The sequence below is a fragment of the Podarcis liolepis genome (assembly GCF_965112155.1).
Source record: "Podarcis liolepis genome assembly, chromosome: 7".
Taxonomy (NCBI): Eukaryota; Metazoa; Chordata; class Lepidosauria; order Squamata; family Lacertidae; genus Podarcis; species Podarcis liolepis.
The window spans coordinates 88388128-88414050 of NC_139561.1; the positions used below are offsets into that span (position 1 = coordinate 88388128).

Sequence of the window (25923 nt, forward strand, 5' to 3'; positions counted from 1 at the left end):
AACAGGGAGCTGGTGATCTGGGGTGTACGTGTCACACGTTACTCACTGTGGCACCCCTTCTACATGCTCCGAAAGGGGCAGCAAGTGCAGCGGAATGCCAAACAGACCACCGGACGGAGGAGGCAGAATGCTGTTCTCCTGAAAGAAAGCAAACATGAATCAAGCTTTTCAGAAAAAGGTTTATTCATCTGAAGTATTTTAACGTCCCTCCTTCAACCAGATTGGCTTACTAATACAACAGCCTTCCCGACCCTCAAGCTTCCCATCAAAAAGACGCAGCACAAGAGGAAAATGGATTTGGAGGGAGGAGGAATGAAGCAAACTCAGGCACTAGCTCTCAGTTGCACAGCTCTTAAGAAACCAGCTGAACTTGTCAAGTGTCAAATACGGATGGCGTTAAAGAAAAGCAACATTGAAATCAGTCTTCCAAGCCCGTTAGCCGCTGGAGAGACACCAAAAAAACTTTGGACGGATTCTGAGAAGGATGATGTGATGCATTTTTTTAATTGGGATCTGCCATTATGGGAGGAGGACGTGTTGCAGAGAGTCTTGGGGGAGGTGAGCTCTTAATTTGTTATTATACAGTGGTGCCCCGCAAGATGAATGCCTCGCAAGACGGAAAACCCGCTAGACGAAAGGGTTTTCCGTTTTGGAGGTGCTTCGCGAAACGAATCCCCTATGGGCTTGCTTCACAAGACGAAAATGTCTTGCGAGTTCCTGCGGGGTTTTTTCCTCCCCCCCTTTTCCCCAAGCCGCTAAGCCGCTTAACAGCTGATCCGCTAAGCCGCTTATCAGCTGATCCGCTAAGCCGCTTAACAGCTGATCCGCTAAGCCGCTAAGCTGCTTATCAGCTGATCCGCTAGGCCACTAAACCGCTTATCAGCTGATCCGCTAAGCCGCTTAACAGCTGATCCGCTAAGCCGCTTAACAGCTGATCCGCTAAGCCGCTTATCAGCTGATCCGCTAAGCCGCTTAACAGCTGATCCGCTAAGCTGCTAAGCCGCTAAGCTGCTTATCAGCTGATCCGCTAGGCCACTAAACCGCTTATCAGCTGATCCGCTTAGCCCGCTAAGCCGCTAATAGCGGTAATCCGCTAAGCCGCTAATGGGCTTGCTTCGCAAGACGAAAAAACCGCTAGACGAAGAGAATCACAGAACGGATTATTTTCGTCTTGCGAGGCACCACTGTACTTCAAGTCTGATTTGGCAAATCTCCCCTGGAAAGACTAATGTTTGATGCAACCTGTCTGAGAAAATTAATGAGCAAACGCCCAGATTTTATTTCCTCGGAACTGAGTGAAGATGGCGTCTGCCACCAGAGAAGGACTTTTGGATTGATTCGGCATAAACACCAGCATGTGAGGACATTCTGCAAATAACAGACTTACCAGCTGCAAAAAAAAAAAAAAAAAATAAGGAGAGTCATACAAATTTCACACAGAAGCACATTATTGTTTATTTCAACTCGCCTGTGGAAACAGCTCAGAGGCTACGAAAGAAGGAAGATTTAAAGAAGGAACTATTGGAAACTCGAGGCAGTAGAAACGTAAGATGATTGGAACCGCACTAAACTTGAAGCATGGGAAGCCCCAGCAAAAATGTATAATTTGGCAGAATATTTGGACTATATGATATGTATTTGTATAATTTGGAATACTTAATGTGATTTGATTGGATTGTTAAAATAGAAAATTTAATAAAAATTATTTTTTTAAAAAAAGAAATCAGTCTTCCATGCCAAACACATGGTGGGTGGTGGGTGGGAAACGTGCCTCTGAGCTTGTGCAGAGCATAATTTCCTCACCACTGAGTAAGTACAACTATTCCACTACAGATCTGAAGTCATCTGGAAAGGGCTTCCCAGGTGGAGAGGGCACAGGACGGACCTTTCCATTTTAGAAATCCACTGGGTTCTAAGCCTTCCCTCAGGAAAGCAGAGTTCCTGGGCTCTGGAAAGCCAAAAACAGCACCAGCTCTCCGAATTAAGAGCTGCTTCTGCACTCACCCACAAGGAAACTGCTTGCTAGTGATACAGAAGGGGGGGCATGTCTTCTTCACCTTCTTCTTCGCTAGAATATATCCATTTATTTCCAATTGTCAATGTCAAAAGGGGCTAAAATCTATAAAATCCATAGAAAATCAACATGCCAATTTGCTCAATTTCTCTAGGACTCCATGACACCTCCCCTGTCCTCCATAATCCCTCAAGCAAGGTGTCAATACCCTAATCCTGTCAAATCACTCTGCCAAGCCTTTCCTCCGGGCAAGGCCAGGTGGCAGACCATGCATACATGGACCATTGTCTTCTCATCAGGATGTGCTTATCTGCGCATATCTCCAGCTCTGCATATTCCCCCCTCCCTCCTCCATATGTGTAACCTGTGTAACCCAACCTCTTCTTAATGTATTCATGATGTAATCTGTGTAACCCAACCTCTTCTTAATGTATTCATGATGTAACTGGGATGTATTTTGCACTGTATTCTGGGACATGGAGGGAAATTTCAAAAGTTCATGTCACCCCTTTCTCGCTGTTCAATCTCGCCTTGAACCTGTTGCGCAATAAACTTGGATCTTCTGCAGCTTGCTCCTGTCTCCGGCTGAGCTCATTTTCCTCCGCAGGGACCCGCGGACTTAGTCCGACGAGCTGGGTGGCAGAGCAGCCTCGCACCCAATTTTACCGTAACACTAGCAAGCTGCAAAAAGTTAAGACAGGTTTTCTCTGCTGCCAGATGTATCCAAAACTGTAGGCGCTGTGTCTTCTTGGAATAACAGGTTTGGAATTGCCCAAGAAAGATGTTAAATTATTTTTGTATGCCACAACTGCTGCCTGTATTTTGTTAGCAGAAAGTGGAAAACCCAAGAATTACCAACAATAGAAGAATGGCAGATGAAGATGATGGATTTTTCGGAGCTAGCCGACCTAACCGGAAGAGTCTGCGACCAGAAGGAGGAGGAGTATAAGGAAGAGTGGAATAAATTTAATGATTATTTAGTTAAATTTGTTAAATTAAACTAACTGAAAATAGCTTGCAGATACTTAGGATTTTATTTATGTTAAGTGATTAATTAATATGTTTAATTCCATAAGGTGAAGATCTAAGGATGTTAATGTTTAAGTTAAATTTCATAAAAATTGGGATTTGGAAAACCGTTAAAAAGACATGCAATGAAATTCAACCAAGGGGAAGCGAGGAAGTCACTTAAAGTTAATAACTGTAATTTTCAATAAGGCTATGATTTATGTTTGTTTGTCTTGTGTGTGTGTGTGTTTGTTTGTTTATAATATTGTGAAAACTAATAAAAAAATGGGGGGGAACTGTAGGCGCTTTTTACCATAAACCCTGGCAAAATGCATGCATTTACAGCACATCCCTTCCACCACAGCCCAAGATCCTGGGAACTGCAGCTTACCCCCTCGCAGAACTACAGTTCCCAGCACCCTCAAACTACAACTCCCAGGATTCTTTTTTTGCACAGGGGGGGCGTGCTTTAAATGGATAGTGTGTGTAGTTGGCAGTCTCGGCCTCTGATCTGCAGCGGACATGCTCTGAATTCCTGGAGATCGAACTGTCAGCGCACGCATCAAGGAAAAGCCGTTTGCTATTGAGCTAAGCAAAAGTCTTAGAGAGACAGCCGTTTCCTTATTTCATGTTCTATATTTAAGGGGTAGGAAATCAAGCGCGCTTCCCCCTTGGAGACAACACATAGCAGCCTGCCCGCAAAAAGGAAAACACTTCCTTCCCTAGCCCACTTCCGCCTCGCTCTCCAAGTTGGTGGTGGGTTCAAGGAGGGCAGTTCCCTGCTCCCCTGTCCAGCCACGTTTTGGGCTTTCAGTTTACTCCGAGACTCGGCCGCAAAGGGTGTGTGAATTTGTAGACAAAGACACACATCCACCCACCCCGGGGTACAAAAAAAACTTCCTGCTTGCAACTCCCCCAAAAGGATAGCCTGGTTTTGCTCCAATAACCTGCTTGCAAAATCCATTTCGCTAGAATTTAATTTTTAAGGCCCAACCCTGCCGAAAGCAGGCGTAGCCAAGTTGGCTGTACGTTGCTTCCAGGAACAGAGCTGGCATGAGTCTGAGGGCGTGTGCACTTTCCCAGAAATTCACTTCCGTCTGGGTTCACACGGGGGGGGGGGGCATGTCTTTATCTGTCTCCCGGTGAGTTCAAGGTGACATCCATGGTTTTCTTCCTGCTTCCCCTTTTATCCTCACAACGACCCTGCGAGGTAGAACAGGCTGTAAGAAATCTCTCACAGCCTGTCCAGCGGGGATTTGAACCGCGGTCTCCCAGGTTGTAGTCTGGCACTCTAACCACTATGCCGCACTGTCAGAGGTTTCCGCACACTGGCCAGAGAGGAATTGGGATCGGCTTCTGGGCTCTGACTGGTGTAAAGCTGGTTCGAGAAGCGACGCATCGAACCGCAGTATTTTCTAATAAGCTACAAGATGCAGATGCGTTTTGGGTTGTTGTTGTCGTCGTCATCATCACCATCTAAACTTATCGATTGCTTTTTTATGGCGTGCAGACACAGATTAAAAACCCAGCAATGGAAACTTGGAGAGTGCAGAGTAACTGGCGGTGTGAATTCAACCTCAATACCAGATCCTGAGGTGCAGCAGTGAGAGAGTGCTAGATTATTTATTTATTTACTATTTATTTATTAGGAACGCGGGTGGCGCTGTGGGTTAAACCACAGAGCCTAGGACTTGCCGATCAGAAGGTCGGCGGTTCGAATCCCCCCGACGGGGTGAGCTCCCGTTGCTTGGTCCCTGCTCCTGCCAACCTAGCAGTTCGAAAGCACGTCAAAGTGCAAGTAGATAAATAGGTACCGCTCCGGCGGGAAGGTAAATGGCGTTTCCGTGCGTTGCTCTGGTTCGCCAGAAGCGGCTTAGTCATGCTGGCCATATGACCTGGAAGCTGTACGCCGGCTCTCTTGGCCAATAAAGCATTTCGTAACAACCCTTTGAGGTCGGTTACAGGTAGGTAGCCGTGTTGGTCTGCCATAGTCAAAATAAAAAAATTCCTTCCAGTAGCACCTTAAAGACCAACTAAGTTAGTTCTTGGTATGAGCTTTCGTGTGCATGCACACTTCTTCAGATACACAGATACAACAGCCGCATCTGTTCGAATTCTACAGACAGAGACTCTCACCTAAGAGATCTACAGCAAACCTTCTCAGAACTAAAATACCCAGCAGATGAAGTTAGACAACAGATCAACAGAGCCAGACTGATACCCAGAGAGAACTTGCTGCAAGACAGACCCAAAAAAGAAAACAACAGAACACCTCTAGTCATCACATACAGCTCCCAAGTTAAAACAGTACAACGCATCATCAGAGATCTACAACCTCTCCTGGACAATGACAGTTCTCTTTCTCAAGCTCTGGGAGGAAGACCTTTCATTGCCTACAGACAGCCACCCAATCTTAAACAACTCCTAACCCACAATAATACTACAACCAGACTTAACACGGACACTGGCACCAGAGCCTGCAATAAACCCAGATGCCAACTTTGCTGCCACATACACCCGGACAACACCATTACTGGCCCCAACAACATCACACATACCATCTCGGGACTGTTTAATTGCTCATCGTCTAACATTGTGTATGCCATCAAATGCCAACAGTGTCCTTCAGCTCTCTATATTGGACAAACAGGCCAAACCTTACGCCAAAGAATAAACGGACATAAATCTGACATCAAGAATCACAAAACAGAGAAACCAGTAGGAGAACACTTCAATCTCCCAGGACATTCGTGTATCTGAAGAAGTGTGCATGCACACGAAAGCTCATACCAAGAACTAACTTAGTTGGTCTTTAAGGTGCTACTGGAAGGAATTTTTTTATTTTGCCTGTGAGGTAGGTTAGCCTAAGAGATGGTGACTGGCTCCAAGGTCACCCAGTAAGCTTCACGCCTGAGTGGGGATTCGAACCCTGGTCTCCCAGGTCCTAGTCCAACACTCTAACCATTGCACCACACTATTGCACTCATAGGCTGCTTTGGGGCTTCCCAGGGGCATATGGCTGGCTACTCTGAGATGCTAGACTCGGTAGGCTTTTGGGCTGGACCAGCAGTGGTTCTCCTTAGATGTCAGGAAACACTCCCCACTTCCATGAGAGGATGAAGCTGGTTGCAAGAATTTATGTATAGGTGTGGGGGGGTTGCCCCTCCAGCAGATATCATGCACATGCAGCCCACTACCAAAACCAGCACAATCGCTTTTGGGACTTTTGTGATTTGTCCCCACAAAAGACCCCATCACAGTTTCTTCCTATCTATTCAAAGGGCCTTTGCTGCACGATACCAAATGTAAGAATTCACTGATAAATGGATCTATGTACTGGCTCACTGGGAAAACTTCAGAAATTCATATAGACATGTGAGCACAGCTACTCAGCAGCCCCTCTGCCTGAGTGATAATTCCTGGCATCCTGATACCTGAGGGCCAGACAGGTAGCCATTCCAGAAAGAACAAACCCAGATGAAGACAAAAGGGTGTGATTAACTTGGCTGGGAAACAGGGAAATGTAAAGATCTCTTTTGTTACACTTGATGGGTGTTTGGTGGAGGGCAAGGGGAACCAGGGGGCAGGGTCCAGGATGCTCAGATTACGGCCACCAGACCTCCCCTTTCATGATGTAACCGTGATGTATGAGTGATGTAGTTTGGGGGGGTGTAACATGGCGATTAGCAGCTAATAAAAGTTTGGGGGCTCTTTTGTTTGGGGCTTCCATCTTGTTCCACCTTGTGGCAGGTGGGAGTCCTGTCGCGACAGTCTTCAATAAAGACCAAGCCTACCGGCTGCTGTTTTGCTCTGGTATTCCCGGCTGGTGTCCTTGTTTTTTGTCCAAGGGAGCCCTCAGATTTCTCCGTTAACAAGCTACTCCTCACTCTCTACTGAAACAGAAGCTCTCTGCACATGCTCAGAGTCAGATTAGAGCGAGACCCAGAAACTAAGGCGCTCTTTCCTGCGTGGGGCCAGAGGCCACCTTTATTAGGACTTGGCAGGCTCCAAGCGAGTCCCAGCAACAAAAACGAGTTCTCCTGGGGCTTCGCTTCAGCAGAAGTTAAGCCCTGCAGCTGTCTGGCATTTCTGACTCAGGCTACCAGAGAAAGCAGAGCATCGCTCCATCATCACTGCACACAGGTGTTTGCCTAGAGCTTGTTACACCTGTTGGATTTCGGCCTGCCACGTACCGCTGTCACACAGGATCACAGGCCTGCCCGCACCAATCCATCTAGCTCGGAATAAGTCTACGCTAACCAGCAGCATTAAAAGACGCCTGCTTCTTGGGAGAAAAGCAATGACAAACCTAGACAGCATCTTAAAAAGTAGAGACATCACCTTGCCAACAAAGGTCCGTATAGTAAAAGCTCTGGTTTTCCTAGTAGTGATGTATGGAAGTGAGAGCAGGACCGTAAAGAAGGCTGATCACCAAAGAATGGATGCTTTTGAATTCTGGTGGTGGAGGAGACTCTGGAGAGTCCCATGGGCTGCAAGAAGATCAAACCTCTCCATTCTGAAGGAAATCAGCCCTGAGTGCTCACTGGAAGGACAGATCGTGAAGCTGAGGCTCCAATACTTTGGCCACCTCATGAGAAGAGAAGACTCCCTGGGAAAGACCCTGATGTTGGGAAAGATGGAGGGCACAAGGAGAAGGGGATGACAGAAGATGAGATGGTTGGACAGTGTTCTCGAAGCTCCCAGCATGAGTTTGACCAAACTGCGGGAGGCAGTGGAAGACAGGAGTGCCTGGCGTGCTCTGGTCCATGGGGTCACGAAGAGTCGGACACGACTAAACGACTAAACAACAAGAACAAACCAGCAGCAGGTCTGTCAAATGGCGAATCTTTCCGAGCTCTGGGTTCGAGCAATTTCCCCCTTGAAAATCTGCTCTTGATTGCAGAGTTTGCTCCAATTCAACAATAAAGAGCAGGCTTACAGTTTCTTCAGTTTCGGGTTTAGAATGTGTTCTTCGTCGTAAACCGCTTTGGTATTACACTGTTTTGTAAACATATGAAATCAGCATAAAATAAATGCACGTCATGTTCAAGATAAAGTAGCAGCTGTACTCCAACCTACAGGATTTCAATCTTCTTAGTGATTAAAACAACCACTAAAAATAATAAATATTTCACTTAAAGGAAGGGAACTGAGATAATCATCTTCCCGTGTTGCCTTCTCCACAACCTTGCGAGGTGGGCCGAGTCGTTCCTCCAATCTACACTTTACTACCCGCCATTCTGGCTGCCTGTGGGTCTTAACTCCTCCTCTTTGACAATCCCCAACCTTCCAGATGGTTTGGACTACAACTCCCAATGCCCTCGATACAGCTTTGTTCCAGTGCATTGTGGGAGATCAAAACGTGTCTGGATCCCACGCTCCTCCGAGCAGCGAGCCAGGAAACTGTTTTTCAAAGGGCTCCTGGGCAAGTATTAGCAAGGGCCCTTCCATTTGCCCAGGAATGGCAGGTGTTGACGCCAGCCCTGCCCGAGGGCCAAGACGCAACACTTTCATTCCTTGTTCGGAGGCAGAATTCCAAGAAAGCGTTAAAAGGTTGCTGAGAATACAGCTTCCCCTGAAAAGAATCCTGGGAACTGTAGTTTAAGGGCGCCGTGAGGGGTAAACTACAGTTCCCAAAGTTCTTTGCGGGAAGCTGTGTGCTTTAAATGTATGGATGTGGCCAAAGGAAGACTCAGCGGCCAATTCAACTTGCTTCTTGGTTCTTTCCAGAAAAGTCCCTCACACCACCAGAAACAAAAGTTTATGTATTTATATAAAAATAATAATACCTGCAGGTTTATTATACATATATTTTGCGGGGGGGTTTGTGGACTTCTCTTTGTTAGCGATGAGATTATGGTAGTTTTTGGTGTGTGCTTCTTATTACAAAACCCCCCCCCAAAACCTATTCAAACCCCCCCCCCCACGCAAAGAATATACCCGCTACACAATTTAATCATGAGAATCTGTGATTTGCACTGCTGATAATGCTGGGGGGTTAATAATAATAATAATAATAATAATAATAATAATAATAATAATATATTATTTATACCCCGCCCATCTGGCTGAGTTTCCCCAGACACTCTGGGCGGCTCCCAATCAACAGGGCTGCCTTCAGATGTCTTTTAAAACAGGGCTGCCTTCAGATGTCTTTTAAAAATAGGATAGCTGCTTATTTCCTTGACATCTGATTAGAGGGCGTTCCACTGGGCGGGCGCCACCACCGAGAAGGCCCTCTGCCTGGTTCCCTGTAACTTCACTTCTCGCAGTGAGGGAACTGCCAGAAGGCCCTCAGAGCTGGACTTTAGTGTCTGGGCTGAACGATGGGGGTGGAGACGCTCCTTCAGGGATACAGGACCGAGGCCGTTTAGGGCTTTAAAGGTCAGCACCAATACTTTGAATTGTGCTTGGAAACGTACTGGGAGCCAATGCAGATCACTCACTCAGGACTGCTTTTGTTTGCATGTTCCTGTGTTGTGTATTTTTGTGTTTTTATTTTGTAAACCAGCCTGTGATCCTCAGATGAAGGGCGGTATATTTTAATAACAACAACAACATTTAAGGCACACCATAAACTAAGACAAAAGGCAAACAGGGGTTGCACAAGACACAGAATATCTACCGTATTTTTCGCTCTATAACACGCACCAGACCATAACACGCATGTAGTTTTTAGAGGAGGAAAACAAGAAAAAAAAATATTCTAAATGAAATAGTGGATATATGATTTTTGTGGTTCATGCTGTGGCCACAGACATGTGATCTGAGTGAGTTTGGAGTAGCCCAATGCAAAAATCCTGAGGATCCATGTGGATCCATGCTTTGTAACCACAGAGGAGGGAAGGAAAGGGAACCATGGATCCTCTGCTCACGACTGCAGCAGATCCCCCCCGCCACCCGCAGGCATTCGCCCCATAACATGCACAGATATTTCCCCTTACTTTCTAGGAGGAAAAAAGTGAGTGTTATGGTGCAAAAAATACGGTATTTTTAAATGCCCCACCCACTGTTAACACACAAGGCCCTCACCCCACTCACCTGGCTGGGACTGGTCTTCCAAGGTCGGACATGAATGCTGATGCTTGTGAGGTACTGAACGATGGCATGCGACGGCACGCCTTTCGCCGGGCTGGGCATGGTGCGCGCACAGATCGCGAAATTTCACATGTTCAGGCCTAAAGAGTCTGCAACCTCTGGCGCAGGGAGGTTTGGGGGCAAAAGTGTGTGAGGAGAAGCAGTTTTTTGGGTAAAGGAAAAAGGTGCGGAAGAACCCACCCAAATTAAGCCAGGCCAAATTTGCAAGAGCCACACCCAGTGGCCGGACTCCTAAGCAAAATGCTTCAGCGCTACTAACAAATATTATTTCCTGTTATTTTCCTGGTTAACTGACCATCCAGGTTGCGTCTGGGAATCCCAACAGGGGTCAGGCTTTTGGAAAGTCAAAATTGAATGTCTTTTGCTTTCAAGTTTCCCCTAGTATATTGAGTTCATTCTTCTGCTTGTAAATCTGCCAGCAGAGACCTCCAGATATCTAATCTTTACTCCGCAACCCTTTTAAAAGAGACCACCCCTTTTCTCTCTCCAGGCCCAGTTTAAAATTTCCCATCTACGCGGTGCCTAAACTCACATTGTCGCAAAATCTGATCTACGCTGCTCTCCGAGCCACAACAAATCTCTCCATTATCAAATGGAAACTTTTACTTCTGAATAACGTTCTTTCCCCACCTCTAAGTGGGGGGGAAAACAACAACCTCTCTTTGGTGAAAGAGAAAAAGTTAAGAAGGGGCTTGGGAACCAAATTGTCTCATTTATTAATTCGCTCTGGGAGGCCAGGCAATATTTAAAGGAACACAGACCTCTCCCAGAGACAGAGCTGAATCCTTAAGGGGAAAGATGGGTCGGCAAATGTGAATTTCTGCAATTACGCCTCCCGATGTTGATGGACTACAACTCCCATCATCCCTGATCATTGCTCAGGTTGACCGGTGCTGATGGGAACTGGAGTTCAAGCACAACTGGAAGGACAGAGGATTTCCCCGTCCCAAATCCTGGGCAAGAGTGTTACAGTGATGGAAATGGGGTACAGGAATCAGGGGTTCAGGGGGGAAATGAATGGTGTAATGTGTGGTTTGGGGGGCAAAGTTGTGTTGCATTATCTTTTTAGATCAGCCCTGGGCCCTTTACTGCAAAGGTGGGTAATAAACGAAAGAAACAAGAGCAGATAATTACAGCCTGGATAGAAACCAGTGCTGCCCCCAACACTGAAATTAATATTTTAAATTCCATGGGGGCGCCAACACTACTCCATGCCCCTTTCTCAGCAGCTCAAACCAGATAGCCAGCTGAAACCTCTCCTGGCGAATTGAGGAAAACATTCTCACCTGCTCAGGGCTGCAAATCAGGCTGCTGCAGAAAGCCCAGGGGCCAGCTGGAAACATGGCGAGCTTTGCTGCGAAATAATTATAATTATAATTCTTGACTGTTCTTAATAAACCGTAATGTTTCCTGGATTTGATTATGTTTTGAGTTGGAATAACCAGATATTTTGATGGAGGAACATGCTTGGATTTTCCGTTGGGTGCATAGCGTTGTATTTTTTTTTTAATGGCTGAAAAATCTAAAAAAATAAAAGGGGAAGAGGCCCATTTGCATTTGAGTCTCTGAATGCGCTGGCAAAGGGATATACCATATTTTTCGCTCTATAAGACGCACCAGACCACAAGAAGCACCTAGTTTTTGGAGGAGGAAAACAAGAAAAAAAAAATTCTGAATCCCAGAAGCCAGAACAGCAAGAGGGATCGCTGCGCAGTGAAAGCAGAAATCCCTCTTGCTGTTCTGGCTTCTGGGATAGCTGCGCAGCCTGCATTCGCTCCATAAGACGCACACACATTTCCCCTTACTTTTTCGGAGGGAAAAAGTGAGTCTTATAGAGCACAAAATACGGTAGCTCAGTGCTTAGAGCATCTGCAGATGGTCCCAGGTTTATTCCACATCATCATCTCCAGATAATAAAAATAAAAATAAAAATAAAAAACTATTATTTGTACTCTGCCCATCTGACAAGGCTGCGGAAGACACCTGCCTGAAACCTGGACAGCTGCTGCCAGTCCGTGTTGACATTAATGCCAGTTCCACTGTAGCCTTATGAGGCTTTGCCCTCAGGTGGGAAAAATATTGCGCCTGGGAAAGGGAAGTGGGAGTCAACAGACACTCAAGGAATAGTTTCGGAGAAAAGGCTTTTATTTCTACCATCCATGAACGGGTAGAAGGAGCAAGTGTGATAAATCACAAAAAGCATGCACGAGTTCACAATCATGTGCACAAGCATATATACCGCTTCCAGTTCCCTCCTCCTTTCTCCTCCCTCAGGAGTCCTGCCCCATGTTGAGGTTCCTGAGCATGTACAGAAAGCTGTCTTGGGACTATTGTGGACTCTTGGCAGGAAAGGGGGTGAGGGGGTTTTCAGAGTGTTCCCGTTGTTTCATTCTTGTGCTTTGGCATGGTTCCCGGAGAGAAAGCAAGTTGCAATGTGGTTCTGAGAAAGGCCTGAGAAGACAATGGGCTCTGTTCTCTACCTTGTTGCCATCTTTTTAGTTACAGCAAGCGGAATGTTTCTGATGCTTAGCTGCTGAGAAAATGATTTTGAAAAGCTTTTGAGAAGCTTTGAGCCTGCTTTGGTGGGGGGTGACTTCGGGCCTAGGTGAGGTCACCTGTCCTCACCTTCCTTCACCACTTTCGCATGCGGCCCCTGGAAAGCTGACCACCAGCCAATGTGGCCCTCGGCCTGAAAAAGCAAGTAGCCGCCTCTGTAGCAGGTACACTTCCAGAATCATTAACCAGATCTGGAACAAGTGTGTGTGTTTGTTTATGGAAGACAGAATTCTTGGCAACTATTCCTGGGGTAATAAGGGGGGACACTTTGCATTCCCCCATCTCCCCTTCCCACCTCTGAATAGCACTGGGAGTTGCCATTCTCCCTTGACCCCTCCTCAATTTTCTGATTCCATTTGCTGCATGGCAGGCCGAAATTCATCAGGTGGAGCTTTCCTCAGCCTGAAAGTGCAGCCATGGGGCAACTTCTTCTTTTGCCTGCCAAACTAAGCCCCGTTGAATGCTTGCCTGCTGTGCAGCTGTCAAATGTGCTTTTTTATTTTAAAAAAGGAAGATTTGGAGTGCCAGTGCAAACATTGACACCGTTCAGTCCTGTTTGCACTATCTGTTGCTCGCATGCATGCTCAGACACACACACACGCACACACACACACACACACACAATCACATGTGCAACTCAGTTCCTTTTAACCGCACATCAGCATAAAATCAACCAGTTCTGTTTGACTCAGCTGTGCTGCGGTCTGGAAGAGACATTCTCCCCTATTGCTTGCATTTGCCCCAATTGGGGCTGAGCCCAGAAGCACCTGGCTGAGAGGTTTCAGCTAGGAAAGCAAGAAGGACCCCCTTCCCAGGCCCTCAGCCCACCCCACCCCCCGGCCCCACAGAGAACCGAACGGGTGACTTGGTTGGAAAAAGATGATCCGACGAGAGAGCAAGAGGTAAGCTAAACTTTACTGAGCTGCCGCTCCTTCTTCATCTTACTCACTGGGATTTTCCTGTTTTGTGTCATGGTGACCTGGGGAAATTTCAGCCAGTTTGAGATTTCCTGGCGGGGCGTGTTTCGTTCTAATTTTGATCGCCGCTGCTGGAAACTCCACACAAGCGCCTAGCCGTCAGGTGAAATGCTGCCGTTCCCAAGGTATTGTCAAGTTGCCAACTTTTTGTGGGGGCTGCTGCTGTGCTATCTCTGTTGAACTTCTTCCTGTCTTGCAACGGCTAAAGAGGCAGGAGGTGAGTCGTCCCTGTGCATGTGGCCCTGGGTTTGTGGGGACTTTTCATCCATCCCTTTGATTGATTGATTGATTGATTGATTGGCACCTGTCTGTCTCGGGAGACAACTAAAAAGCGTGCTTTGGTGAAGTCAAACTGTTGGAGAGTTACAGCGCCTGCTGTGGCTGTAAGACACCGATGCAGCAGAGACATGTTTTGTTGCAGCCGGGGCAAATGAAGGCGTCCAGTTGTGCTGCTGCAAATGTGCCATGGCTTTTCTTCTCTCTGCCCTCCTCCCAGTGGTCATTCCTCCTCTGGTCACTGGCTCTAGGCACTGTGGTCACCTGCAAGGGATTGCCATCTGGTGTGTTGATGTTGCTGGCTTTCATATCACGTTTGCAGACACCTTTGTAACACGGAGTTGGTCTGCTATGGACCTGCCCGCAGACCAAGTCCTTGGGGACCTTGTCATCTTCCGTTCCGGGAAGGGGCAGTATTCCGCCACATAGCAAAATAAAAAAATTGGATAGGAACACATGCAGCTGTCCAGTTTTAAAATCCAAAGAGGAGGATTTGCATTCATTTATTAAAGTTTCTTATGTTACATCGGTAAACATTATCATATTGCATCACAAGGCTTATTATACTATAAATTTCAACATGTATACAATGTTTATATACTAAAAGAAAAAAACAAGGGCAAAAAAACTATTCCAAAATAATATATATACCAACACTTTGGACTTCCTGTCTATTCCGTTGTATATTCCTTTTTAACAAATGAATGCACTCTTATTACTGTATATTTCTTTACATTTTATCCAATACATTCCTATATCAATATGTACCCTTGGTCTTATTTCTCAACTCAGTCTCTCTCCAACGTCAATCGAATGCTAACATAGATAGCGAACCTTTACTGTATTTTTGAACATACCGTATATCTTATACCCCACTTTTCCAAAAAAAATTGTTTTGAATTGTCTCCCAGGCTATTTGTCAACTGTGCCATTTCAGCAAATTCTTGTAGCTTGTTATGCCAGTCCGTTATTGTCAGGGCTTCTTCTTCCGTCCACACCTTTGCCCCTTTGCCACTAAAGTCCGAGCTGCAGCCGTTGCATATAAAAATACCTCCCTAAAGGCATTCGGTTTCGGGTGAGATTCAGGAACGAATAACTGGGGGGGGGGGTGGATTGCAGGCTGCGTGTGCATCTTCTTCAATAGGTATCAGATTGAGCATCCTTGTGGACAGTTAACTTGATTAATTAGGGCCTGATAGGAGACAAAGGGGATGCGGGTGGCGCTGTGGGTTAAACCACAGAGCCTAGGACTTGCCAATCAGAAGGTCAGTGGTTCGAATCCCCACGACGGGGTGAGCTCCCGTTGCTCGGTCCCTGCTCCTGCCAACCTAGCAGTTCGAAAGCACGTCAAAGTGCAAGTAGGTAAATAGGTACCGCTCCGGCGGGAAGGTAAACGGCATTTCGGTGCGCTGCTCTGGTTCGCCAGAAGCGGCTTAGTTCTGCTGGCCACATGACCCGGAAGCTGTACGCCGGCTCCCTCGCCCAATAAAGCGAGATAAGCGCCGCAACCCCAGAGTCGGCCGCAACTGGACCTAATGGTCAGGGGTCCCCTTTACCTTTAGGAGACAGAGAATAGGGGTGTTACAAATTCTTCTTCTTTGGCGAACACTCGTAGCCGAGTAAGATTGTCTTCCATGAACACGGTCTTAACAGTGAGTCCGTATGTGACTGTGGAGGCCAATTCTGGATCCACACATCCTTCCACAGTGGGGACATAGGTTTCTGGACGGGAATTGATCATGGTGAGGGTTTGCCAAGCGTGCCTTCCTCTTAGCTCACTTCTCCCTTGCGTCCTGAGTTTGAGTGTCTTCAAAGCCCATGACACCTTTGGTAAAGGCTGTTCTCCAACTGGAGCGTTCGCAAGCCAGTGTTTCCCAGTTGTCGGTGTTAATACTACTTTTTTTTAAAGATTTGCCTTGAGAGAGTCTTTAAATCTCTTTTGTTGACCACTAGCATTACACTTTCCATTTTTAAGTTTGGAATAGAGTACAGTGGTACCTCGGGTTACATACGCTTCAGGTTACAGGTGCTTCAGGTTACAGGCTCCGTTAACCCAGAAATAGTACCTCGGGTTAAGAACTTTGCTTCAGGATGAGAACAGAAATCATGCAGTGGCAGTGGGAGGCCCCATTAGCTAAAGTGGTACTTCAGGTTAAGAACAGTTTCAGGTTCAGAACGGATCTCCAGAACGAATTAAGTTCTTAACCCGAGGTACCATTGTAGTTGATTTGGAACTACAAAGTACACCAGCCCACCTGCTTGGACCCCAATGTTTCCTGGGGTGCCAATGGTGTTGTGCAGAATCTGTTATGAGCATTGCAGAAACTCTAAACGGCTGTAGAAACTGACGCTCCCTGATTCTTTGTGATCGTTTGAGGGATCCACAGCTGTGGTCCTCTGACTGTATTCAACAGCAATTTCTGTGTAAAAACCTTGCACCGCCTGCCCTGTAGTCACTGCCATTTGACTTGTGGGAAAACCAGGACATGCATTTTAATATTTGTTTTCATCCAGCTCATATTTATTCCGCTCCTGACGTTTGAACGTCTGCCTGACTCGCAGAAGCTGCGAGGTCTTGCATAGCTCTGCTTTCGCAGCTCAGGTTTAGCGGTGTCTCAACTTGCTACCAGCGGGTGGGGAAGCTTAGCTTTCGTAAAAGACCCGTGCTGTGTGAATCTAGCAATCCGGAAGCGGGTGGGTTGCACGGTGTCGTTTCAGTTCCATGCGCCGAGTAGGTGTGTGGGTGCTTTGATCCAGCAAGCTCAGCTGTTGGAAAAGGAACAGCTGTGGTCACACATGGCAGGTGAAAACAAAAGGGGAGTTTGGAAAGATTGCAAAGCAGGAGAGAGCGAGAGATCTTTCCCCACTCGAGAGATATTGCAGACAAAGTCGGAGAGGAGCGCTGAGAGGTCTTGCGGGTGGGGGACTCACACGCTCTGTGCGTACAAGGAAGTTGGGCAAGAGGAGGAAGTTCCTTGGTATAGATTTGGGTTTCCAAGTACAGTCGCTGGATGGCTGGTCGACTTTCAAATGCAAGAGACAAGGGTGGGGAAAGCATGCTCTGAGGTGGGAAATGCGGAAGTCCAAGCCTTTGCTCATTGAGGAAGTGAGGATTGCAAGAACGAGGTGGGGAGGAGGAGGATAAATTCTTAGCGAGCAGTTGATTGGACCACTGTGGCAGGAGGGCCACGCAGGAGGGGGGCAGAGAGAGAGTGAAAACTTTTAAGGTTGAACCCCCGTTCCGGGAAGCAGCAATACCTTTCCCCCCCTTTTGTATCGTACAGTGGACGCTCGTGATCCGTGCGGGAGGCACGTTCGCAACCCGCAGCACTGCGCATGCGCGGGTTGCGATTTGGCGTTTCTGCGCATGCGCAGCCGCCGCCAAAACCCAGAAGTAACCCATTTTGGTACTTCTGGGATTCGGCGAGTCTGTAACCCGAAAAATCGCAACCTGAAGTGTCTGCAATCCAGTGTATGACTGTACTGCATTTGTTTGAATGTTGTTGCATGTACCAGCGAGAGACTGCAGGGACAGCGCTTACTTGGGCTTTAGTTTAATAGCATAAGAAGACCCGTACTGGATCAGGCCAATGGCCCTCTAGTCCAGCATCCTGTTATCACAGTGGCCTATCAGATGCCTGTGGGAAACCAGCAAGCAGAATTCTACCACAAGAGCAATTCTCTCCTCCTGTGGTTTCCAACAACGGGTATTCCGAGGCGTCACTGCCTCCTACTGTGGAGGAACAACAGAACCTATATGGGTAGAGTTAGCCATCGATAAGCTTCTCCCTTCGATCAGAAGGTCGGCGGTTCGAATCCCCGCGATGGGGTGAGCTCCCATTGCTTGGTCCCTGCTCCTGCCAACCCAGCAGTTCGAAAGCACACCAGTGCAAGTAGATAAATAGGTACCACTGTGGCAGGAAGGTAAACAGCATTTCCGTGCGCTGCTCTGGTTCGCCAGAAGCGGCTTAGTCCTGCTGGCCACATGACCCGGAAGCTTTCTGCGGACAAAAACCAGCTCCCTCGGCCTATAGAGCGAGATGAGTGCCGCAACCCCAGAGTCGTCCGCGACTGGACTTAACGGTCAGGGGTCCCTTTACCTTTTTAAGCTTCTCCCCAAAGAATTTGTCTAATCCTCTTTTAAAGCCATCAAGGTCGGCGGCCTTCTTTAGAAAGATACTGTGATGTCTTTAGGATGCTTGGGTTTTTTTACACATATATGCAACCTGAGCTTAGGGAGGGCTCACAGCGTTAACACTCCAACAGGTCTTAGCCTATGAGGTTCCCAAGGAAGCTGCAAGCTTTGGGTCCTGCACAGAACAAGACATGCATCTGTGACTCCAGCTTCCAGCATCAGCCAAACTCTCTCATGCACAGAGTGCACAACCCTGTGGCCTGTTGTTCTCCATCCTAGGATTTCATGGCCTCCATCCAGGTGAGGAGGCAAAAGAACCCACCTCTTTGGACATGAAGATGGTAGGTCTAGCTGGCCAGTTTATCTGCAGCTGTTAAAGAATAAGAGGACTTCACACGCTTGTTGACAAGGACATGGCTGGCTGAGGTTACTGTTATGTACTGAAGTTCTCACCCTGGGCCAGCTGGGGGATACTGTAGATAGTTATGCAAATAAGGGATCGAAAGTGATGTTCTGTGATTGGATAGTTTTAGAAAGTTGTTACAGTAACATTGTACTGGAGCTCTATATAAGCAGGCTGACTGAACCCTTCAGTTCAGTTCAGTTCTGTCCTGGCCTGTGAATAAACAAGAGCTGTTTGAAGAATCGCTGTGTCGCCTGATATGTTCACCCACAACTTAACAGTTACCCACGCCGCAATGTTTTGTGGTAGGAACCCGCTTTCTTTAGAATTCAAATGTTGATTTTGAGACGAGCTGAGTGAGCGGCAAAGCCAGACCCCTTTAAAAAAAAGGTATACAGATCACTTACTTTGGTGTGCCTCTGGCGAATCAAGTTTGTTGCCTTTTACCCAATGCAACACAAGCCTTTGCTGGTAGAACAACAACACAGACAGATTTCTGCTGTAGACCGCCCCTTCTGTGATGTATGTATGATGTATTGGGGGTGGTCTTGAGCTACAGGGGAGGCAATTTCAAATGTCTATACAGTGGTACCTCGGGTTACAGACGCTTCAGGTTACAGACTCGACTCTGCTAACCCAGAAATAGTATCTCGGGTTAAGAACTTTGCTTCAGCATGAGAACAGAAATCGTGCAGCGGTGGTGCGGTGGCAGCAGGAGACCCCATTAGGTAAAGTGGTGCTTCAGGTTAAGAACAGTTTCAGGTTAAGAACGGACCTCCAGAACGAATTAAGTTCTTAACCCAAGGTACCGCTGTATAAGAGTTTGCACACCACGGAATCATAGAATCATAGAGTTGGAAGAGACCACAAGGGCCATCGAGTCCAACCCCCTGCCAAGCAGGAAACACCATCAGAGCGCTCCTGACATATGGTTGTCAAGCCTCTGCTTAAAGACCTCCAAAGTAGGAGACTCCACCACACTCCTTGGCAGCAAATTCCACTGTCAAACAGCTCTTACTGTCAGGAAGTTCTTCCTAATGTTTAGGTGGAATCTTCTTTCTTGTAGTTTGGATCCATTGCTCCGTGTCCGCTTCTCTGGAGCAGCAGAAAACAACCTTTCTCCCTCCTCTATGTGACATCCTTTTATATATTTGAACATGGCTATCATATCACCCCTTAACCTCCTCTTCTCCAGGCTAAACATGCCCAGCTCCCTTAGCCATTCCTCATAAGGTATCGTTTCCAGGCCTTTGACCATTTTGGTTGCCCTCCTCTGGACACGTTCCAGTTTGTCAGTGTCCTTCTTGAATTGTGGTGCCCAGAACTGGACACAGTACTCCAGGTGAGGTCTAACCAGAGCAGAATACAGTGGCACTATTACTTCCCTTGATCTAGATGCTATACTCCTATTGATGCAGCCCAGAATTGCATTGGCTTTTTTAGCTGCCGCGTCACACTGTTGGCTCATGTCAAGTTTGTGGTCAACCAAGACTCCTAGATCCTTTTCGCATGTACTGCTCTCAAGCCAGGTGTCCCCCATGTTCTGGGTCTCCTCGTCCCTCCTGCATGTGAAGGGAGCACCCTGTTGCAACAGCTTTAATAAATATCAGGCTTACTAGCTGCTTTGCTTCTCAATATTCTCTGGCTGGCCTCGGTTATTTTCTCCTACTGATAGAGAACCTACATAAGGACTCTGTACAGGCTCTTTGGTAACCCATAAGGAAAAAGGATTTTTTTTTTTCTTATAACACTACTGATCTTTTCCCAGCAAGAGTTCTTCTGCTTGCCAATTTTGCAGGCAAATGCTGCCACGCCTGGGGAAGGGTTCCCTCCCGGCCAATTTCAAAACCGGTCTAACTAGGTTTTGACACCCTGCAAAAGTTTGGTGTTGTTGTTGTTTTCAAAATTCACACAGCGCAAAGCCATGGGCCCTTCACATATGCATCTCCACCCCACATTCCCTTGCAAAAGCGACCACACGGCAGCTTGCAAAATACAGGCTCAGAACAGGGACTCATGCAGAGGCACTGCTCATGCAGGGACTCATGCAGAGGCCTAGGACCCTCGTACCTACGGGACATCTTGAAGGTCCCAGGCCACAGAGAGGTTAGGCTGGCCTCAACCAGAGCCAGAGCTTTTTCGGCTGTGGCTCCAATCGGGTGGAACGCTCTGTCACAAGAGACTAGGGCCCTGCGGGACTTGACATCTTTCCGCAGGGCCTGCAAGACGGAGCTGTTCCACCAGGCCTTTGGTCGGGGTTTAGTCTCTCCCCTTTCATAAGAACTTGCATGAAAATGGCCTCCCAATTTTTCTAACAGGCCCATTTAAGCTCAGCACAAACAGTTGGGCCTGGGGAGCATTTAAGGTCCCCAACCCTAATCTGCGGGTTGCCATCCGATTGGATTTTATTCTGATCCTGATCTGATTTGAGGATGTATTTTAATTGATTGTCTGATTTTATGTTAATGTATTATACATTTGATGTTAGCCGCTCTGAGCCCGGCTTTGGCTGGGGAGGGCGGGATATAAATAAATTATTATTATTATTATTATTATTATTATTATTATTATTATTATTATTACAGAGAGGCTCCTCTGAGAGTGGGGTAGGAGGAATTGGACAGCTTGTCCGTTTTACCAGCTGCAGTGGACGTCGGATGTGTGTGTCCTCTTACACCTCAAAGCAGCTGCTGTTGTCTCTCTTGGGGGCGAAAAACAACCGCCGTTGACGTCCCTGAAGCTCGTGTCTTTGGTCAATTTGGGAATTGTATTTGTTATGTACAGAAGTTCTCATCCTGGGCCAGCAGGGGGATACTGTAGATAGTTTTCACTCAGGTCCACATATGCAAATAAGGGATCGAAAGTGACGTCCAGTGATTGGATAGTTCAGAAAGTGGTTACTGTTGTGTTCTAGTAGAGCTCCATATAAGCAGGCTGGCTGAACCCTTCAGTTCAGTTCTGTTCTGGCCTGTGAATAAACAAGAGCTGTCTGAAGAATTGCTGTGTCATCTGCTATGTTCACCCACAACGTAACAGTATTCTTTTGCAGGAAATCCCGAGCCGAAGCCCCCAGCATCGCAGAAGGCGGCAGCCTCCCAGGTGCCGGCAGGATTTCCCGACGGAAGAGTCGGCGGCGGATGACCTGTCCGAACCCTCGGGAGATCAACCAGGCCTTGGCCTCCATCACCTTGGGGGATCTGAACCGGTCCTGTACCCTGGATGAGCTGATCGAAAAATGCCTTCGCTCCTTTGGTAAACCGGAGAGAGGCAAAGGCAGGGGCGGTTGAGGGATTGGGGCCTTTCCCCTGGACCAGGCATTTGGTGGGGCGGCTGTGACTTTTTCTGGAGTCCCCTGATGCGAAGGAACCTGGTAGTGTTCCAGCCACCAAGAGGGAAAAGGCTTTGGGCTTAATTCCCAGTCTGACCACCAAAAGAATATCTGGGCAGTCTCTCTCTTTTTCCCCCCTGCCTCTAAGCCAGTTTCCTTGGTTCCTTCAACCAGAATATTCCCTCTGTCAGAGTCAAGTAAATTTCAAAAATGTTGCTGTTAAGCAAGCAAGCAAACAAGAGGGTACTTTAATGTTGTTCAGTTGACCGTTCTGCACTTTCAGTAACAACCTAACGCACAACACATTTGTGATAGTTTTGCATGAACCCCAACAGCCAAAGATTCCAGGGTGCCGGTGTTTACCCAGGGATTGGTTTTCTTGCAAATATACTGTGATATTTGTAGCATACATGATTTTATTTACACACACACACACACACACACACACACACGTATATATACACACACAACCTGATCATAGGATGGAGGGGCTCGCGGCATTAACACTCCAACAGGACTTGCTTCCCCGTCAAATGTTTTGGGTCAAGACTGTTAACGGAGAAATCTGAGGGCTCCCTTGGACAAAAAACAAGGACACCAGCCAGGAATACCAGAGCAAAACAGCAGCCAGTAGGCTTGGTCTTTATTGAAGACTGTCGTGACAGGACTCCCACCTGCCACCAGGTGGAACAAGATGGAAGCCCCGAACGAAAGAGCCCCCAAACTTTTATTAGCTTCTAATCCCCATGTTACACCCCCCCAAACTACATCACTCATACATCACAGTTACATCATGAAAGGGGAGGTCTGGTGGCCGTAATCAGAGCATCCTGGACCCTGCCCCGTGGTTCTCCTTGCCCTCCACCAAACACCCATCAAGTTTAACAAAAGTGATATTTATATTTCCCTGTTTCCCAGCCAAGTTAATCACACCCTTTGGTCTTCATCTGGGTTTGTTACTTCTGGACTGGTTACCTGTCTGGCACTCAGGTATCAGGATGCCAGGGATTATCACTCAGGCAGAGGGGCTGCTGAGCAGCTGAGCTCACAGGTCTATATGAATTTCTGAAGTTTTCCCAGTGAGCCAGTACACAGATGCATTTATCAGTGAATTCTTACATTTGGTATCGTGCAGCAAAGGCCCTTTGAATAGGCAGGAAAAAACTGTGATGAAGTGTTTTGTGGAGACAAATCACAAAAGTCACGAAAGTCACAAAAGCGATTGTGCTGATTTTTGGTAATGGGCTGCATGTGCATGATATCTGATGGAGGGGCAACTCCCCCCCCCCCAAACTATACATAAATTCCTGCAACAAGACATGCTTCTGTTTCTCCAGCACTAGCCAAAACTCACTCTCACACAGCTCCCCCCCCTTGTTTGGCCTTCCTCTAGAGCAGGAGTCTGCAACCTTTAAGACAAAAAGAGCCACTTGGACCCGTTTCCGAAGGGGGGAAAATCTGGGAGCCGCAAAACCACTGCGACATTTAAAACAAATATATCTCCGGAGCCGCGATCCGACAGTGGGCGGGAAGGTGACGTCGGGACAGTGCGTGACTAACGCATGCACCACCCCCATGTGACGTCACAGCCAGTACAGCGCCCGCCACAGTGGGGAGTGTCAGGGCGCACAATGCGCCTCCTCCCCTCACTAGTATCCGCCCCGGAGCCGCGGCAAAGGTGTAAAAGAGCCACATGCGGCTCCGGAGCCGCGAGTTGCAGACCCCTGCTCTAGAGTCTAGGATGCTGTGGCATCTCGCCAGGTGAGGTGGGGAAAGGCCTATCCACCTGTCTCTACGGCAACAAGCCAGCCTCTTTGGACATGTAAATGGCAGTACTTAGCTGGCCAGCAAAGGCCATTATCTTGCAAAGGAACTAATAGGACTGGTTGAGTGGGTTTCTTGTTATAGATGCTAGCCTTGTAGTCATAGGGTCACAGGTCTGGATAATACCCACAGGTGAATGAATGAATTTTATTATTACGGTCACAGACCAGTTCTGGCTCACTTACAATATCGGGAAAACCATAAAACACAACAGGAATACACGGCATTGCAATTGGGTATAACAGAGACAATTCAGAGATAGCGGCAGTTGAAAATATATATTAAATCTTGATCAATAAAATATAACCCAAAATTGTCATTTAAAACCTTAATCATTTTGTTCCCTAAGTTTTATGGCAGACGCACAGAATTTGGTCGCCCTTAGCGTGATCTCTAGATCCTTGTCCTCTTCCAGGAGTTTTAGACGTTGAAGTTTGGACCCGTTTGGAGATTTTCGTATAACAGGAGTATTATCTGGGAAGACCGCCCAGTGGGGTGAGGTTCCTGTATCTTGGGGCGATATCAACCATCCTCCAGATTGATAAACCAGACTGACAAACCCCCTTCAGTTGCAGTCCTGTTCTTCTCCCCTCCTGCCCTCAAATGGGTAAGCCTCACCCTTTTCTCTCTCCTTCTAGATTTGGATGGAAACCTCTGCACCAGCGACTTCATGGTGAACATGACACTGACGGCTCACAGCTGGGTGGTATCGTCTGCAGAGCTCGCCCGCCTCCTCCTCGCTTCATATCCTTTCGGAGGTAGCACTGAGCTGCTTCGGCCGCAACGCGAAAACATGCCCTTGTCCGTGCTTCCAGGCCCTCCTCATGCTCAGAGGAAAGGGAGCATATCTTGCAACGAGGGAGAAGGTTTCAGGAGTGGGGCACTTTGTACTGTTCTCTGTATCCCCCTGCCCCCTGCTAGCCACTGCCAGAGTCAACAACCTCTGGCAAGGTCAAAGGCAGTGCATTTACTTAACCCATGAGAGTTCCCTACAAAACCCTCTGATTTACATTGAAGAGATAGCAAGTAATAATAATAATAATAATAATAATAATTATTATTATTATTTATACCCCGTCCATCTAGCTGGGTTTCCCGAGCCACTCTGGGCGGCTCCCAACAAAATATTAATATTATTACTGCTGCTACTACTACTACTGTGGGTTAAACCACAGAGCCTAGGGCTTGCCGATCGGAAGGTCGGCGGTTCGATCCCCATGACAGGGTAAGCTCCCGTCACTCTGTCCCGGCTCCTGCCAACCTAGCAGTTCGAAAGCATGCAGTGCAAGTAGATAAATAGGTACTGCTCCGGCGGGAAGGTAAACAGCGTTTCCGTGCGCTGCTCTGGTTCGCCACATGACCCGGAAGCTGTACGCCGGCTCCCTTGGCCAATAAAGCAAGATGAGTGCCGCAACCCCAGAGTCATCCACGACTGAACCTAATGGTCAGGGGTCCCTTTACCTTTACCTTTTACTACTACTATTGCTACTACTATTACTACTACTAATAATGGCTGCCTTCAGATGTCTTCTAAAAGTCAGATAGTTGTTTATTTCTTTGACATCTGACGGAAGGGCGTTCAACAAGACAGGTGCTACCACCAAGAAGGCCTTCTGCCTGGTTCCCTGTAAACTCACTTCTTGCAGGGAGGGAACCACCAGAAGGCCCTTGGTGCTGGACCTCAGTGGGGGTGGAGATGCTCCTTCAGGTATACTGGGCCTTTGAGTTTAGGGCTTTAAAGTTTAGGGCTTTCAAGGTCAGCTCCAACACTTTGAATTGTGCTCGGAAATGTACTGGGAGCCAATGTAGGTCTTTCAGGACGGGTGTTATATGGTCTCGGTGGCCACTCCTAGTCACCAGTCTAGCTGCCGCATTCTGGATTAGCTTACAGCTGAAAATCCTGAGCTTAGAGGCACGACCTAATAATAATAATAATAATAATAATAATAATAATAATAATAAATTTATTAGTTGTACCCCACCCATCTGGCTGGGTTTCCCCAGCCACTCTGGGCGGCTCCCAATCAAGAGTTGAAAACAGTACAGCGTTACATATTAAAAACTTCCCTGAACAGGGCTGCCTTCAGATGTCTTCTGAATGTCAGGTAGTTGTTTATCTCTTTGACATCTGGTGGGAGGGCGTTCCACAGGGCAGGCACCACCACCGAGAAGGCCCTCTCTGCCTGGTTCCCTGTAGTTTTGCTTCTCGCAATGAGGGAACCGCCAGAAGGCCCTCGGAGCTGGACCTCAGTGTCCGGGCAGAACGATGGGCGTGGAGACGCTCCTTCAGGTATACTGGGCCGA

General features: G+C 47.4%; 2 protein-coding genes across 7 annotated transcripts in view; one reads left to right on the plus strand and one right to left on the minus strand.

Moving 5' to 3' along the window:
- Positions 1-11234, minus strand: part of LOC310712606 (uncharacterized protein) — a 38691-nt gene extending 27457 nt beyond the window's left edge. For 2 of the 4 annotated variants that reach the window (XM_083515827.1, XM_083515826.1), the window contains exons 1-2: positions 10064-11234; positions 47-138 (exon numbers count right to left, since the gene is read on the minus strand). In XM_083515827.1, coding sequence (XP_083371953.1) covers positions 47-138; positions 10064-10162 — 191 coding nt within the window. In that variant the 5' untranslated portion in view covers positions 10163-11234. Of the gene's footprint in view, positions 1-46; positions 139-361; positions 577-10063 lie in introns of those variants that run through there. The other 2 variants (XM_083515829.1, XM_083515828.1) reach the window with 2 other exon arrangements.
- Positions 11235-13333: 2099 nt separating this feature from the next.
- Positions 13334-25923, plus strand: part of RASGRP4 (RAS guanyl releasing protein 4) — a 37658-nt gene continuing 25068 nt past the window's right edge. Inside the window, exons 1-3 of one of the 3 annotated variants that reach the window (XM_083515852.1) lie at positions 13334-13578; positions 21517-21719; positions 24258-24362. In XM_083515852.1, the coding sequence (XP_083371978.1) occupies positions 13556-13578; positions 21517-21719; positions 24258-24362 (331 nt within the window). In that variant the 5' untranslated portion in view covers positions 13334-13555. Of the gene's footprint in view, positions 13579-13735; positions 13779-21516; positions 21720-24257; positions 24363-25923 lie in introns of those variants that run through there. The other 2 variants (XM_083515851.1, XM_083515853.1) reach the window with 2 other exon arrangements.